General features: G+C 35.6%; 2 protein-coding genes and 1 pseudogene across 2 annotated transcripts; 1 reads left to right on the forward strand and 2 right to left on the reverse strand.

Annotated features, from left to right (window-relative positions):
• Positions 1-197: 197 nt before the first annotated feature.
• On the reverse strand, positions 198-3,885 carry LOC125870058 (uncharacterized). The gene is made up of 5 exons (XM_049550424.1): positions 3,849-3,885; positions 3,579-3,746; positions 2,584-3,477; positions 1,362-2,308; positions 198-614 (listed from the first exon to the last, which is right to left on the reverse strand). Exons 1-5 carry the CDS (start codon positions 3,883-3,885, stop codon positions 198-200), a joined length of 2,463 nt encoding a protein of 820 aa, XP_049406381.1.
• Positions 3,886-14,175: 10,290 nt separating this feature from the next.
• On the forward strand, positions 14,176-16,386 carry LOC125871396 (cullin-1-like). The gene has a single exon (XM_049551976.1). It carries the CDS (start codon positions 14,176-14,178, stop codon positions 16,384-16,386), a length of 2,211 nt encoding a protein of 736 aa, XP_049407933.1.
• Positions 16,387-16,657: 271 nt separating this feature from the next.
• Positions 16,658-18,111, reverse strand: LOC125871403 (1-aminocyclopropane-1-carboxylate oxidase homolog 1-like; annotated as a pseudogene).
• Between the last annotated feature and the right edge of the window lie 337 nt (positions 18,112-18,448).

Below are 18,448 nucleotides of genomic sequence, written 5' to 3' on the forward strand. Positions count from 1 at the left end.
GAGTGTGCCGTACGTCCTCCAGGCAATATTGTTGCTGCTACACCACTGGTTGCACATGCTAATGCTATCATACCTTCTGATCTAACCTTTCCTAGTAACGTGCGATATAAAAATGTTTTCCCGGTTCCCCCAGGCCCATCCACAAAGAACAACCCCGGTGTTTCTGAGTTGACCCTTTCAAGAATTGTATTGTAAGCCTACGCTTGTTCTTGATTCAATTTTGATTGAGCAACAACATCTTCAGCTGGCACTTTCACAGACATTTCTTCAATTATTTCTCTACATTCACGTGGTTCAGTTTGAAGTGGTTGTTGTTTGATCTGAGGGATGTCATATTTGTCCACACTTTGCCCCATACTCTCCAAGTAATAGTTAATACTTTTCAAGGTACATTGGATTGGTGCGTCTGTTGTTCTTGAATGGCTCCTTTGAAAGTCTTCGGACATATCCCCATAATATGTGTCCCAGAGACATCTGACATCTGTTGGGTTGCAACGAGCCAAGATTGTTGCAAACAAACATCGAAGGGCGGAGGGCATCTTGAAGGTGACAGCCTCGCGTAAACATTCTGAAATGCTGTTATCTGATTCTAATAACCCTCTTTCTTTGGCTGCCTGCTTAAAAGTTTCACAATGCTTTCCATTAACAGTGAGTAAGTATTCAAATGAAGTTGGCCCTTGAACGTGATTCAATAATAGCCTTTCGTAGTACCTTTCTCCTTCTCGTGGATTAGCTGCGATATTGAGCATCTATGCTTATAATGTTAATTTTTTGTATTTACTCGACATAGAAAGTACGTGTAATTGTCTTACCAATATTTATGCGACCAATGACGGTGCGGGATTTTCTTTTTGTCCATATTTTGGATTGGTAGTTCCAAACATAATACTCTGGAAATTCTCTGTAGAGATATTTGCGAGCCTCAACGTCTATAGAGCATATCTTGAAATACTCGGTAAGCATAGTTTTGTGTACAAAATCCGATTCCACAATAGTTTGTAGATTTTGCCTCTTCTAGTAGCACACTACATATCGTTTTGTAAGTATATTACAAAGTAATCGGGTTATTTTGTGTTGTCATGGTTGCTATCAATAATATATGAGTAAAATTTTTAAAGTACCTGTTTGTTTGCCTGGTAGATGTAACTGTAGGTTTATAACTGCCGGTTGCATTTCATTTAGGTTAAACTCATAGATTCGCCACATTGCTTCTGGTGGAGACACCCAACGTGCATCTTGGAAGCTTTTGATTTCATCAATGACTTTTTCCCCATCGTTTGATTCAATGTGTACTGCACATTGTCGTGCCCTTTATATATATATTTGTAAAGATACTTTATTGCTTTAACTCCTGAGCAGACCTCAACATTAATGTGACAATTATATCTCATCAGCAAATATGGATTATATGGTACAACCCATTGGTTATTCATCTTCATTTCCCGGACCTCACTTGTTTTCCCATCATTTCTTCTTTTGTAAATTGGATATCCATCCTTTTCTTGTATTGTTTTGTTGTTGAATGCTCGTGGGTAGTGAAATTTACATTGTCCATCCTTCATACACGGGCTTGTCTTTCGTTTTTCGCCGCAAGGTCCATGTATCATATGTCTTACAACTAATGCACTCAATTCTGGATGTGTGTCACTATCCAGGATTTCGGCTGAAATGTATCTATCATACTCGTCTGCTGATCGTATCTTATTACCTTCTTTAAATATTAGAAGGAGGTGAATATGTGGTAGGCCTCTCTTCTGAAATTCTACCACAAAAACATGTGCTGCAATCGTTCCAAATATTTCTTTTTTGAAGATTTGGTCTTTCAAGTCTTGCAATTTTGCTCGAAACACTCTGGTAACCAAATTTGGCCTGTCTTGAGGTAATTGACCTGGAAGCAAGGCTTGTTGAATCTCAATCCATTCTGGGTTACATGTCATGGTGATGAATAGGTCTGGTCTTCTAAACTTTTGAACCAACGCCATAGCATCCATATAGCATCGTCGCATATCCCTGGGGCCTCCAATGAACGATCCTGGCAGTAATACCCTTTGTCCTACCTTGTCCCCTCTACTCTCGCCTGCCGTAACACTATCAACAATACCTTCGAGTATCTCCCTTCGATAATTTGATTTCTCTAATCTATAATATTCAAGTTTTGTTGTTTCTATTTTGATGTATATGTCCACAACAAACTGCTGCAACAATCTCCCGCACAGTAACAATATGGACTTGTCACTTGTTCGGACTTGTAGTTTATAGCAGTAGTACTCCCTGCAGGAAATCGAACCTTTTGTTTCGCGTCGTACACCTACATGTATTTAAAAGTACAAGTTATGGATTACTAATAATGGTAGTGGGAAATTCACGGACATAACTGGATAATGTAACGCTGACTTTTAGGGAAGCCAGTGTTTTTTCTATTCCATAAAGTAAAGTATCATATAGTTTTTTTTTTTTCTGGTCACTTGGAATAAGTAACTTTTCCATATTATCTTTATAGCATTTGAATTTTATTATTTACAAGGTGTAAGATGCTAGGCAAGTGGATATATATTTTTGTTGGCTATATGTGAAAGTGCTTACCTTGTTCTTCATGGGCCAACATCTCTGCGGCATTGGTGAATGATGATCTACCTATCTGGTGACTTGGTAACGCCGCTCTTTGACTGTTTTTGATTGGCTTGCGACACTTTTGTATTCCTTGATGCCAACCTCCTTCTCCTTTAGGAAGTATTAGAGGATCTTGAAGCGGATCATAACATCCATAATAATGTTTGACTCGATGTTTATAACCTGAGTGTTCATGTACTGCAATATCTCGTTCGAACGGTATAATTGGATTGTTACCGTCTACCCAAATAGCTGCCACCTGATCCACTGATGGTTTGTTATACACCCTTTGGTCTAATGATGCATTTGCCGCTATGCGTATTTCCAAATTTTGAAAGCTTGTATGTTCTTTAAGCTGTGAGAAGAATTTTGCATATGGATTCATCTCCATTATGTTTCTTATTTTGATCATGACCTCCTCTGATAAGTTTGCATCTTCCAGTACCGACATTCTATTGGCTAATTCATGATCAGTATCATAGAAGTATAGTTGAAAGTACCGTGGTTTGTCATTGTTTGGGATTAATGATGGTAGATCATGATATATTTGTCCTTGTGCCTTGAAACTGTAAACTCCTTTCCTGGAAGATGCCAATTCCTTGTCGAGCTTAACTCCAAATGATGTAAAAGCAAAGATGCTATTATACGCGCGTATATTTTTCCTGAATAACTTAGCATCTTCTGAGTCAGACACAAATAATTCATAAAAGTCATCGGCCACTTCATTAGGTGCTAAACTGATACAGCCACCTCCGCAACAGAATGTTGGGGGTTCATATTGAAACCTCAGAGCATTGCAGTAGGTGCAATCTATTTCTTCTTCCAGTTTATGACTTGATGTTGTTGTCAAGTTGCAATTTATTACTGCTATATCGCCCAACAAAACAGTATTAATGAATGATTTGTATTTATGGTGATATCACTAAATGTTACGTTGTTGTTAGTGTATAGTATCTGAGTTTATATACCTCCGTCATCATTCACCTCTGAGATAGCTATACGTTTAACTGATTTTTTCCGCTTCTTCACTTGTGGCTCATGAGCGTGCTCATCTTGTATTTGATTGGTTGATGCCACAAATTTTTGAACTTGTCGCAAGGCCCTTTCTACATCCGTGAGTATTTTGCGCTTGACCGCTGTTGAAAATGTGATGTGATGATATGATGTTAGAATTGCAGTATATTTAGTTGGTTTGTAAGATTGATTTTGATGTTAAAGATACATTTTCGAGAACAAACCTGTTGTTTTGGGCTGCTTATTCTGTTGCACTTCCATCTTTAATTGCTCTTCCTTTGAGAGAATGGTTTCCTGTTTGAAATTTGTTGACTGTAAAAATACATTAGGTGAAAGCAGAATTGGGGGAGTGCTTTTAAATTGTGTACGTATGCTATTATCTATATATAGCAGGATAGTCTGTACGTAAAATGCTTTAGATGAAGCCACTATTTTTCTGCTACCATGTTTGTGTATAGTTTCATTATTATGAGTAGTATAATTCATATATCATTACTGGATGCAGTTCAGAGTGAAGGATAATGCATCTGATATGAATGTGTTACGATAATAAAGGAAAACTTACAATTTGTAATTCGCCCTGCATGATGTTGTTGTGTAAAGTTTGTAGTCTTGCGGCTTTTATTTAATATGACAGCATAACTAGGGATTGAACAAATAGATCCTGCTGACAGTTTGTGTAACTGAATGTGTCTTTGAGTGACAATGTATAGTTATTTTTAAGAGATGGAAGAATGGAATGTCAGGACTACAATATAACTGGAGGATAATGAATTTCTTGCAGAAGGCGCAAAGTTTAGCGAGTTCTTATTGTCAGATGGAGGAATGCCATAGTGTTTTGAAGATGGGCTTGTCGAAGTGGTGGGATCGATTCAATAGGGAACTTTTGGACTGCGGCGCAACGCTACTGGAAAGTTGCGATGATTTTGAGTAGGCGCGACTGTTGGCCGATGCGTTGGTTGGTCGTGTCGGCTGTCCTAGTAACGTTAATGATCTGGTTAAGCAGGATTGTATAATATACTAATTTTACTATTAACTATTCTAATTGATTATTTCCAAATAAACTTTGAGATAATAGCTATAAGGTGACGCATCTTTAGTAATTTTGTTGGTAATATTATTAAACTTCGTTATTTATTATTAAATTCACTCACCAAAAGCTTTTATATACATAAAATAAGTACATTTAACAAATCAGGAAATAAATTCATTTTAAATATCATAGTCACTTTTTTAATAAATGAGAATCATTAAAGCAATGATGAGTTGAAGTTTGAAATCAAATTTAGTTTTAAATTTTATATATAGTAAGTAAGCGAAGGTGAACTAAAATTAGACATAAAATTAAATTATAAAATATTTATCATAAGTTATTACTACCATTAATAAGGAAGTTATTACTATTATTCACTATTAACGTACATGTGGGCGTCAAATATATTTTCAATTGTAATAATTTTTCAATTTAAAAATAACTAATTTGAATTATTTTTTAGTAGAAAAAATACATATAGTCTCATAGATAGTGTTTTGATTTATATAAAAACAGAATGTTGTTGAAATGTTACCCTAATCTAAATGTAAAGTGAGGATATGTCGTAAAAGACACCAAACATTATTCAAACAACTTCTGCTTCTTTGGTATTATGAAGATTAATAATAAATGTGATGTTTAGTGAATAGGTATTTGTGCTAATTAATTAAATTTTAAATTCATAGATCAAATTTGAATGTATTATTAAAAACTCCGACTTTACTTTATCCTTAAATCTATAAAAAATTTCAAAGTATATTGCAAAATGTTTAGATTAAGGAAATATAACAGTGTGTATTATTTATTTATAAGTATACTGGCATGAAGTTACTTTTTTCTGCAATGGTATGCAAATTTAATAGTATTCAATCTTCCTGGGAAATAATCGTTGTACATATGAACCATAATAGATTTGTAAGCATCCTCAGGTGGATAACCATAGTTTGTTTGGGGAGTCTGTGGTAGCCATTGGAAAAGTGTTGTCTATGGAAGAAGGTAATATGGAGTAGAGGCTATATATACAAATAACACATATGAATTTCACACATAAATAGATAATAAGATACAGACATTGGTTATACGGTATAAGCAACACATTGTTTAGTTACATAATTTAGAAAGACGTCTAATCTTTAGCGGCTTTGGGTTTCTTTTGGTTGATTTGGGCCGCTGCATTTGTGGTTTTCTTAGCCCTCTTCCTGTACTTCCTCACTGATCTGACTTCTTCTTCCAGGATAATTGGTGTTTCATCTTCTAGTTGATGTATTTCTTCGGCAATTAAGCTACTACGGGGGTTTGCATCTGTCAAATCAATTCTGACAAGGAAGTTGAATTGTTTGTCTTTACTCAACACCAATTTGCGATAGTAGTGACATTCTTCCTTCTTTATAAGATATAAACAATTGAATATGTTAGTTTGAAGTTTATCAGTAAGGTACACATGATATTATGTAATTAAAACGTGAATTCAGTGAACTCTATCAATAAATTTCATACCTTTATTGAGGTTGTTTGTATGTACTCTTGCACATTGCAGCCTAGTAAATTATTAGCCGCTTCAAAAAGTACGACTCGAGCACGTTTTTCTCCACCACACACTTCAAGTCGTAAGCAGTATCTTTAACATAGGGGTTAAAATTTAATATGAAAAGTTTGTGTTTTGTAAGGAGTAGATGTTTAATGGAGTTTTAACAGAGTCTAACCTCATTGCATATTCTACATTATCAATGTTGCAATTAGTACAACCTGCAGCCTCTTTTATAACTTGGACTTTCTTGCGGCATGTTTTGCACGACAAATACCATGGCTCATCTTTATTGAGTATGTCTACAATCGTTGCTTTGAACTTGTACATAGAATCCTGCAAAGCACCAATATACCATATTTGTGAATATATGTTAAAAATGCACCTGAATTTTATTTATAGAGGGGTGGATTATCGATTAGTATGTACCTGCGATTCAGCCAACAACCCATCGAGAATATGGTCCAACGGAACTTCTATAGCTCTTCTCATTGCCTTAGTTGGTGCTACTATAATATCTTTGTTGTCAGCCTCTATGATTTCGCGCCTGTATATACAATGAGGTTAGTTAGTGGTGCGAGCCATTAAGAGTGAGGTATGTTCAGTGCATATGTTTTTCAGGTATATGGGTATATGTAACTGCAGAACAATGATAATAGAGGGATTATGTCGTTTTAGAGCAACGTTTGATTTCATTTGGCTACAATAGTGAAGTGTAGTTTGAGCATATGTTTTGCCAGTAGGGTAAAAGTAACTGTGCTGAACACATTTGTGAATAAGGTAACGTACCAGGCTCGAAGGTCTATTGCTTTTTGGAAAATTGGATTGATTAAGACGTTGCTCACAGGAATTGTAGAGATCCCAAATCGGCCTAGTATGAGAAAGAAATGTAAATGTTTACAAACAGGAGCGGTAGTCAGTTTATAGTCGTTGAGCGGCTACATTAGACGCTTGGATACCTTTATAGATTGAAACTCTAACGTCACATAAGCCGAGTATAGGCTTATCGTCTTTAAGCTTTTCAAGGAATGCACCGTCATTTTCAGCAAAATCGCCCCAAAGAGTTATAGTTGTAGGCTCTATCCTACAGTATCAGTTAGAATTAAAAAATCAGGGCACCGGCATATATTTATATAGATGTTTGATTATGAATCAGCAAAACTTACAACTCATTTGTAACAACTATTTCTCGTCTCTTCGAAGTTGCATTTTGAATGATGGGATTCACCGAAACTAAGACGCAAATCAAGTCTGAAAATTGCTCGTGTAAATTAGCGATAGAACTTACGTAATGGAGCATGAAAATAACAACTTTGACGTTTGTTTAGTTACCTAGAATAGAACCATTAGGTAAGTTATCAGCAGCGTCTAATGATAAAAAACCATCAGAAAATTTCTGTGTTGAAACCTCATGGTCGGTCTCCTTTATGACAGTGTTGTCTGTAAAGGCCAATTCAACTTCTTTATGCACAGAAGAGTAGTTGGGGTTGACACGATCATAGCGTCCTTTAGCAATGTAGTAACTCTTATTTGGCTTCAAAAAGTCCTTCCATGTTTCGATATGCTTATTAAATAGCGTTGTTTGAATCTTTGTGCCCTATTATTAAGCAGGTATGGCATAAGTAGAACAAATAGTAACAGTGCGATAACGGAAGTAAAAGTGGCAATGTCGTTACCTCTTCGTCAACTAATATGATTGTTCTGTAAGTTCCTTCATTCCTTGAATTCTTATAAGGTGTTATTGAACCTCTTCGAATAACCAAGACTCTAATCACAGAATCAATAGAGTTTTTTGGTATCTTGTTTATCGGTACAGACTGTTTTACTAGTTCCGAGTCAGTCACCATGTTGGTTGAATTTTGATGACTACAGGTACCTGAGGACATGAGTGCAACAATGTTATTTCTGAATGGCCAAGAAAGTGTAAGTAACCAGTTGAATAAAAAAATAAAATTGCCCCTGTAGGTATGTGACTGTTGTTGTTGCTGCCAGGGGATGGAACAAAGTGACGGATTCCATATGAATGTGTTTCATATTGCCTTATTGAGACTATATTTTTTACCAAAAATAACGGAATGTCATTCAGAAGGGAAGAACTTACAATGTGTTAATGAAATCGCACAGCAGATGATAAGTTGTTCTGTTTGAAAGGCAGAGCAGATGCGTTGACAATGTGTTTGAGTTTTTTCTGAGTGCCAGTGTTTAAACTGTAATTGTGGTGTGTTTGATGGGGGGAAAGAATCTCAGTGGCAGACATAGAAATAGGGGAAAGTGGTAGAGTGCGACTGCTTGTTATTGCTGGACGGAGGTGTTGTTTCGTTGAGGAGGTGGCAGAAGTGGTGTCGCTTGCCAATGGTTGTGTATAGAGGGCGAAGAGGGATGTTGAAAGTTAGCAGGTTGATTTGGTGGCGTTTCCGATTGGGTGTATGTATATAGCGCGGAGGCTGTAATGTGGGATAGGGGTATTTTAGTATTTTAACATTAAGGTTAGGAGTTGATGCTTTTAAAGTAACTAGACTAGATTTACTGCACGTGCGTTGCACGTGGTCGCCTCGTCTTGAGTTTGCTACACGTATTGAAATGCGGGACTACCCTGTCGAAAGTGGGAAGGAGCTGACATTTTACTTGTTCCAACCACTCCCGTGTTTAGTTTGTTTTTTGGCTTTCTTCATTGTCACCCCTTTTTTAGAGGTCTTCACCTGTAATACTCATAATCCTAAATAGTCTGTATTCATTATTTTCTAGCGTGAAATTAATGACAATTCCATTTAAATAGTCTGTAGGCATTGTACTGTATTGTCTATAAAAATTCATTAATATACAGGACATTAATGTCTTCTTCGGCAGCTGTATGGTGTCGTACGAATACATCCAATTGAAGTTTCATTAGCTTCATATCTTTGTAGTAATCAAATCTCACCCAATACTTTCTTGTAAACAATATTCCTTGTGTATGTCCATGTGTGCACATCTGGTTCTTCATTTATGACCAATACTTTAGTTGTCGCCATAGATATTCCTCTGGATAGTGCCACGTAAAGTTGTCCATGTGAGAAAACATGTTGTGGTAGGTACAATCCAACATTCAGTATTGTATGACCTTGTGCTTTATTTATCGTCATTGCAAAACATAGATGTATTGGACTCTTATATTTTTCCTGAATAACTTGGCTTCTTTCGAGTCTGCCACAAATAATTCATAAAATTCATCTGCTACTTCATTAGTTTGGCGAAGAAGTTGGAACGGTTGAGGAAACAGGTTTTGGTATAGGACACAAGTGAATCAGGCAGTTGCAATGGTTGAGAGAAGCGTTGTTTGTCAGTGATGCGTTGTATTAATTTGTTACATTATATTTTTTTAGGGGTTCTGTACGTGTAGTGGTGAGGGTAAACTTACAGGCTGTGGGCCTTTTCTGGAAGCATAGAATGTGATATACTATTTGTATTTATAATATATTCAAACTGCAACTGCTTCTTAGTAAGTAAAATGAGAGTTAATATATCGTAAGGTCACTTAACTTCAGATATTTTTTGTCAATAAAATCACCCATTTGTAGCTTTTATATCACTAAATATAAGACAACTAAAATTCTGATCAAATTAATATATTTTTAATCTCTTACTAATGATTTTAAGAATAAAAAATAATTCTAACCTAGACTATTACAAATGTTTATATGTAATACCTTTTGATTGTGCACAATTATATGTATTCTTTTGTTCTTGATGACGGGATGTACCTTATAGTCGACTAAGTTGAACTTGACAATGGCTATTTTGAGACTTATCTAGTGGGTGATACATTCAAAATATCGAGAAACAGTTGTCCTCCTAAAATGCTCATAATTCAATTTATTTTTCATTTTCATAGGGGATAACTTTATGTACCAAGCTATGTTTAAAATATAACGATGCATTCCGATACTTTTCGATGTAGCTTATATTTGACTAAGTTGAACTTGACAATGGCTATTTTGAGACTTATCTATTGGGCATTACATCCGGAATATGGAGAAACACTTGTCCTCAAAAACTTTTAATATATGCTCATAATTTAATTTGTTTTTCACTGTCATAGGGGATAAGTTTATGTACTGAAGCTATGTTTCAAATATAACTATGCATTCTGATACTTTTCGATCTGTCGTGATCAATATGTTTGAGCAGATTTGTTGTGTGTAGTTTTGTTAACGTCTGCATTGGAGATGTAGCATGTATGATGTGCGAGCGGTGTAAGTTTGGTATATAATTCCCTCAACAATAGTTTGTAAGTAGCTACCGTTGATGTATGTAAAAGAGAGATGAGAAATGCTATTTACATTTCAAATATGAAAGTACACATAATTAGGTAATAAGATACAGACATTGTTTAGTTACATCATATGGACACATCTATTTTTTTCTGGCTTTTGGTTTCTTCTGTTTGATTTGGGGTGTTCATCTTTGATTTTCTTGGTCCTCTTCCTGTGCAGCGGGGCTAATTTTTCTTCATCTTCCACGATAGTTGGTGCTTCATCTTCCAATGGATATATTTCTTGAGCAATTAAATTCCTTGGGGGGTTTGGTTCATTCATATCAATTCGGACAAGGAAGTTGTATTCCTTATCTTTAGTCGACACCAATTTGCAATAGTTCTTACATTCTTCCTTCCACATAAGAGGTAATCAATTGGATATGTTAGTTGGAAATGTTGCCAGTAAGGTACACATTAGACTATGTAAATATTTAATACATTCAATCGGCAATATTTTTTTTTATGTCATACCTTTACTGAGGTTGATTGTATGTACTCTTGCACGGTGCAGCCTAGTAAAGATTTAGTTGCTTCAAAAAGTATAACTCAAGCACGTTGTTCTCCACCACACACTTCAAGACGTAAGCAGTATCTGTTGGGAAAAAACGGACAAGCACAAAAATATATATGGTAAAAGTAATGGAAATAAAATGGGAAAATAATGACACCAAGAATTTTACGTGGAAACCCTTCTAAATAAGGGAAAAACCACGGGCCAAGAGGAGCAACTGATATCACTATAGTAAGGAATTTTACACTGTGTAGTCACGAATACAATACTCAAAGTGACTACTACACACTCAAAAGGAATAACACTCTTTTGATTTCTACCTTACTAAAATATCACTCACACTCTATTTTTCTTCACAGACTATTTTCTTATATAGTCTATGGAAACCTCACAACTCTCTAAATATTTTACTCTCTCTGTGAATTGGTGTATTACAAATGAGCTCATAAGCTCCTTTTATAGAAGAAATTTGTAACAAATTTCAACACCCACCGAAATGTTTCTCAACATTTGCTGCCAACCATTGACAATTGCATGAAGCAATTGTTGAAAAGCAATATTTGTCAATGGTGCAGTAAATGTTGAAAAACACAATAATTGAATAATGGGGCTGGACCCCACAGTATCTACAAAAAGATGAGCAATTTTATCTATAAAGTTAATGTGTTTTTTAATTTGTAAATGTTGAATGGAGTTATAACCAAGTCTAACCTCATTTCATATTCTACGTTTTCAATGTTGCAATTGGTACAAGTTGCTGTCTCGTCTATAAATTTCACTTTCTTGTGGCATTTTTTGCAAGACGAATACCATGCTTCATCTATATTGATGACGTCTATAATTTTTGCTTTGAATTTGTACATAGAATCCTGCAAAATGCCAATATAACATACGTATGATTACATTTTGAACATAGAAACAAATAATAGTTTTGGAGAGTTGAAGTATCGATTAGTATGTACTTGTGAATCTGCCAACAACCCATCGAGAATATGTGGCAAGGGTACTTGTATGGCTCTCCTCATTAACCTACTTGGAGTTACTATAATATCTTTGTTCTCGGCCTTTATGATTTCACGCCTGCATTAACGATGAGGTTAGGTAATTGTGTCACCCATTTAGAGGGAGGTGTGTTCAGTGCATAGGAATTTAACATGGATACAATGCTAAAGTCTAGTTTAAACATTAGTTCTAACACTTGGATTAAGGTAATAGTGGTGAACATATTTGTGAATAATGTAAGGTACCAGGCTCGAAGGTCCATTGCTTTCTGGAACATTGGATTGATCAAGATGCTGCTCACGGGAATAGTAGAGATCCCAAAAGTCCCTAATGTGAGAAGAGGATGTTAAAGTTTTGAAACAACTACACTAAGTTCTTTAGCGATAAATATGTACAATAGTCTGTCGGATACCTTTATAGATGGAGACTCTAACGTCACATAAGACAAGTATAGGTTTATCGTCTTTCAGCTTTTACAGGAATGAGCCGTCATTTTCAGCAAAGTCTCCCCATAGAGTAACAGTTGTATGCTCCATGCTGGATATTTGTTAGAAGAGAAAAGTGAATACATCACCATATATCTATATAGAGAGTCGATTATGCATGATCAAAACTTACAGTTCATTTGTAACAACTATTTCCCGCCTCTTGCTTTTTTCATTTTGAATGAGGGGATTCACTGAAACTAAAATGCAAATCAAGTCTGAAACACTTCATGTAAATTAGTGACATGGATAACGTAAGGGAGCATGAATATAACATCATATTGGTGTGGTTAGTTACCTAGAATAGCACCATTAGGTAATTTATCAGCATGGTCCAATGATACAAAGCCATCAGAGAACTTGAGTGTTGAAACTTCATGGCTAGTCTCCTCTATGATCGTGTTGTCTGTAAAGGCAAATTCAACTTCTTTATGCACGGAAGAGTAGTTAGGGTTGACGCGATTTAAGCGACCTTTAGCAATGTAGTAACTCTTATCTGGCTTCAAGGAGTCCTTCCATGTTTCAATATGCTTATTAAATAGTGTTGCTTGAATCTTTGTGCCATATTAGTAATCAAAGGGAGGGGGCTGTATAAGTACGGCAAACATGAGCAATAGTATAAAAAGGTTGAATGTTGTTACCTCTTCGTCAACTAATATTATTGTTCTGAAAGTCCCTTCATGCCTTGAATTCTTGTAAGGTATTATTGAACCCCTTCGAATAACTAATACTCTCATCACTGAATCAACAGAGTGTTTTGGTATTTTGTTTATCGGTTGACTCTGTTTTGCTAGTTCAATTTCGGTCGTCATGTGGGCAGAATCTCGATGAGTGAAGGTACCTGGGAGATGAGTGAAACAATTTTAACGCCAGGCATAAATGTGTATTAGTACCATTGTTGATGGATGCGCATGGTAATAGTTTGCAAGAATTTGTGTTCTACTTTTTACTTGTGATTTACTCAATAACTATAGGGTATGAGTTAGGTTATGTATATACATCTCCACTAATTTCACGAGATATTCACGAGTCAATGAACTAATTTAGTAAATTTTAATTAATTTTTGTGATACCTCATACATGTAGAGAGTAACTTTATTCATTATGTTTTAATAGATGAAAAATTACAAATATATCAAGTAAAACTATCCATCAATATTTGAATAGATAGAAAAATATCAACTACGTGTGATTTTGAGAGATGTCATACGTCAAAAAAATATAAGAGTATAAGAAAGAAAGAAAGGTTGACAAATTAAAGAAAGTGTAAACTCAGCTCTTTAGTTTTATCTTGATTAATATCTATTTTGATCGACTTTTGTATTTTCTTAATTCATCACCTTTTAAATAATAACAATATTAAAGGGACAAATACAGCTAATAATATTTCGAAGGAGGGTACTAGATGCGTTGGGATAGAAATCCTAATTTATTTAGAATTTGTTATTTTAAGTATTTATTTAATTATGTCTATTTGTCCTAGTTCATATACAAATAGATTTTCTAATCGTAGTTTAATTTGGTTTTTTACTATTATAAATAGGGGTATTGCTCAATATTTTCTATATACAGAATAGAGAGAAGTTGAAGTCACATTCAACAACTTTTGAGTTTATAAATAAAACTCCGGCGATTTTGATTCAGCTCTCTGGTGATCGATCCTTTTCTCCGGTGGTCGGACGTAAAATACGTGGTTCTAAGATGGCAATGAGCGAGGTGAAGATTATTGAGTTTGAGGAAGGATGGAATTTTATGCAAAAGGGAATCACTAAATTGAAGAAAATTTTAGAAGGAGAAGAGCTTTCTTTCGACTCTAAAGAGTATATGATGCTCTATACAACTATATTTAACATGTGCACACAGAATATGCCGCCGCCAAATAATAATGATTACGCACAACACTCGTATGATAAGTACAGGCAATCAATTGTAGACTATATCAATTATACAGTTCTGCCCTCTTTACGAGAGAGGCACGATGAGTTCATATTGAGGGAGATTGTGAAAAGATGGGCGAATCACAAAACTATGATTAGGTGGCTCTCACGCTTCTTCAATTATCTGGAACGATATTTTATTGGTCGAAGATCTCTACCTGGACTTGCTGAAGTTGGTCTGATGTGCTTTCGTGATCTGGTTTATGAGGAGTTGAAGGATAAAGCTAGAGATGCAGTTATTGTGTTGATTGAACAAGAACGCGAAGGTGAGCAGATTGACAGAGGTTTATTGAAGAATGTGCTTGATATATTCGTTGGAATTGGAATGGGGAATATGGAGTATTACGAGAATGATTTTGAAGATGCAATGCTTAAACATACTGCAGCTTATTATTCTCGAAAAGCTTCAAGTTGGATTGTGGAAGATTCGTGTCCTGATTATATGTTGAAGGCAGAGGACTGCTTGAAAAAAGAGAAAGATAGAGTGTCTCATTATCTCCATGTTGTTAGTGAGACAAAACTTTTAGAGAAAGTGCAAAACGAATTGTTGGTTGTATATACGAATGAGTTACTTGAGAAGGAGCATTCTGGATGTCGAGTATTGCTTAGAGATGATAAGGTAGAGGATTTATCTCGAATGTATAGGCTATTCCACAGAATCGACAAGGGATTGAAACCTGTTTCAATTATGTTTAAGCAGCACGTTGTTGCTGAAGGCATGGTCTTAGTGCAACAGGCTGAAGATACGACAAATAGCAAGTCTGAAACTCCATTCTTTGTTAGAAAGTTGATTGAGCTTTACAATAAGTATATGGCTTATGTAACAAACTGTTTTGCTAATAACTCTCTGTTTCATAAGGCCCTCAAGGAGGCATTTGAGGTGTTTTGTAACAAGATTGTATCTGGTTGTTCAAGTGCAGAGCTCCTTGCTTCTTATTGTGATAATATTCTTAAAAAAGGTGGAAGTGAAAAACTCAGTGATGATGCTATTGAGGAGACGTTGGAGAAGGTGGTAAAGCTTCTCGCATACATTAATGACAAAGACCTTTTCGCGGAGTTCTGCAGGAAGAAGCTTTCTCGTCGATTACTCTTTGATAAAAGTGCGAATGATGACCACGAAAGGCTAATCTTAACAAAGCTAAAGCAACAGTGTGGTGGACAGTTTACATCAAAAATGGAGGGAATGCTGACAGACTTGACTTTGGCTAAGGAAAATCAGAACAATTTTCAAGAATATCTCAGCAACAACTCGAGTCCTGGAATTGATTTCTCTGTCACAGTTCTTACAAGTGGCTTCTGGCCTAGTTATAAATCTTGTGATTTGAGTCTCCCTGTGGAGATGGCTAAGTGTGTACAAGTCTTCAACGAATTCTATCAGACAAAAACGAAACACAGGAAATTGACATGGATTTATTCATTGGGTACGTGTAACGTCAATGGGAAGTTTGATTCAAAAACAATTGAATTGATTCTGGGAACGTATCAGGCTGCTGTTCTGTTATTGTTTAATTCGTCAGATAGATTGAGTTACTCAGAAATCAAAAGTCAGTTAAATTTGGCTGATGATGACTTGATCAGATTGCTTCAATCTCTTTCATGTGCCAAGTATAAAATTCTGATTAAGGAGCCTAGCAATACAACTGTTTCGTCATCTGATCATTTTGAATTCAACTCCAAGTTCACTGATAGGATGAGGCGGATTAGGGTCCCATTACCTCCTGTGGATGAAAGGAAAAAGGTGGTCGAGGATGTAGGCAAAGATAGACGTTATGCAATTGATGCTTGTATTGTGCGTATTATGAAGAGTCGGAAAGTTCTTCCTCATCAACAATTAGTAGCAGAGTGTGTTGAGCATTTGAGCCCAATGTTTAAGCCTGACTTAAAAGCAATCAAAAAACAAATGGAAGATCTCATCACTAGAGATTACTTGGAAAGAGACCAAGAGAACCCAAATTTGTTCAAGTATTTAGCCTAAACCAGTAATCTAATTATTTAGGATTTGTTATTTTTGGTTTTTATTTAATTATGTCTAGTTAGGATTTGTTTGTCGTATTTCATATATGAATAATTTTTTTTTGTCTTAGTTTAATTTGTTTCTTACTATTATAAGTAGTTTTGGGTGATTCTGCTCCTTTCTTCATACTGTTATCAACTTGTATGAATTGTACATCTTATTGAGTTTATCTAATTCAATCAAATAATTCAAGTGCTTCTAAGCATAATCATGAAAATTACTTGTAGAATTTATTGATGGGTACATAATAAACATACATAATTTGACATAAATAGTTGAACAAACAACCTTATTTGATTCAATATCTCTCATTTCCACAACTATTCCAACACATACCTTACCTGTTACATTCGCAATGATAATTGCTGAACAATTTAGTCTAAAGTCTAAAATGCAACAGAGCTGAAGTGCCATCCAGCCCTTTGTTATTGAAATAAGTTGTGAACTCCTTAATCGTCGTTTCCCTGTACTTTGGAGGATTCTGTTCCGATATCAGCTCCTTTATAGGTCCATACAGCCTATGTGTTGTCACACAATTCGTCATGAAGAAGCATGCCAACGATATCCTTGGACCAACTTTATTTGCCAGTACTCTATGATCAACACTTTTGAACTTGTCATTCGTTATAAGCTGAAAATGATCCGAGTCAAAACTATCACAAGTTATAAGATAATTATGTTTCTGATACAGATATGCTAAATGTAACATTATTTGCCTGTAGAAGATCTCCTATATTGACCACGAGCGCTCTGGGAGTAGGGGGAACATCTACCCAATGGTTCTGATGTAGGACTTGGAGACCGCCTATGTTGTCTTGGAGAAGCACGGTGAGGAAGTCGTTGTCAGCATGCTTACTGGTGCCTAGAGTTAGTTCAGGTTGTGGACATGCTGGATAATATTGGCCTAAAGCAAGAAGCCCCTCTGCACAACCCATATCCTTGAGGTGGTTTGGTTCGAGGCCAATAGCCTCGGACACTAGTTCCAATAGAGTGTCACCTAATGTCATCACTTGGTTCGTGTACTCGAGGAGAATATCCCTATCACAAATGCACAATAAGCAAATTAAAATACAATACAATATTCAAATCTCTCTATAACGATGTTGTTTGTTTGACCATAATACCTGCAGACAGAAGGGAGTTGTTCGGGCTTTGGAGGTATAGGAGCTATAGTGGCACGAAAAGTGTCCCTCCAGTTGGTTACTGGTGCTTTAAACAGATCAAAATTACTGTTAAATGTGAACTCTTTTGTCAAGTCTCGCGTATACCACTGCTTCTTCACCTCAGTATCTTGCTCAAAGAACCTGGTAACACCGTCTTTCATTGCATCCATAACATGACTAGGAATCCCATGATTGATCAATTGAAAGAAACCCCAACTCTCGGATGCATGGCCAACTTCTTGGACTATGTTCTTTCGTTTAATCGGATCTTCCATGATGCCATCAAGATCAATTATTGGAAACTTAATGAACTTATTGTTGTGACTTCTTTAATCTTCAATCTTTGATGGTTGTACAAACATTCTTGGTACTTTGGTTATACCTGCATCGACTAGTCCCTTAACACCGGCTTTCGTCTTATCAAAGGCTTGTAGTTCAGCCAGTCTTTCATACTCTGCTTCATTTGTGTTGATCTTCATCACTCCCATTTTTCTTATGCTTTTGTCTAAATCTCAGATTTTAAGTTAAAACTACCTTGTAAAAAGTTAAAGATACACATATATACAAATTAATTTGCACATCACCTAAGTGTATATATATGTGCTAATGTTTGAAGATTGGGACTGAGTTTAAAAATAATGCTTCTGCTAGTTGATAACATTCCATGTGATATGAATGAAATAATAATAATTTCAGTCTGTAGTTTTGTCCTATCATGAAGCTTCAATGCAAATACCTGGACAGCTTGATTTTTATTTAATTAAGTTTAGGCTAATATAGAATGTTTAAAATATTCACATACATTAATTTTTTTTGTTTTTTTTTTTATGGGTGCATGTATGTTCATATCTCATACAGAA

This window comes from Solanum stenotomum, chromosome 7 (genome assembly GCF_019186545.1).
Source record: "Solanum stenotomum isolate F172 chromosome 7, ASM1918654v1, whole genome shotgun sequence".
In the NCBI taxonomy this organism is placed as follows: Eukaryota; Viridiplantae; Streptophyta; class Magnoliopsida; order Solanales; family Solanaceae; genus Solanum; species Solanum stenotomum.

What these genes read in the sequence shown, in the direction of transcription:
- LOC125870058 (XM_049550424.1), bottom strand. Translation starts at nt 3,885, where the DNA reads ATGGAAGTGCAACAGAATAAGCAGCCCAAAACAACAG. An exon ending in GTTGGCCCATGAAGAACAAG is followed by an intron (nt 2,309 to 2,583) that starts GTAAGCACTTTC and finishes AAATACATGTAG; the next exon opens with GTGTACGACGCGAAACAAAA. An exon ending in ATTGTCACATTAATGTTGAG is followed by an intron (nt 615 to 1,361) that starts GTCTGCTCAGGA and finishes ACTTTTAAGCAG; the next exon opens with GCAGCCAAAGAAAGAGGGTT.
- LOC125871396 (XM_049551976.1), top strand. Translation starts at nt 14,176, where the DNA reads ATGGCAATGAGCGAGGTGAAGATTATTGAGTTTGAGGAAGGATGGAAT.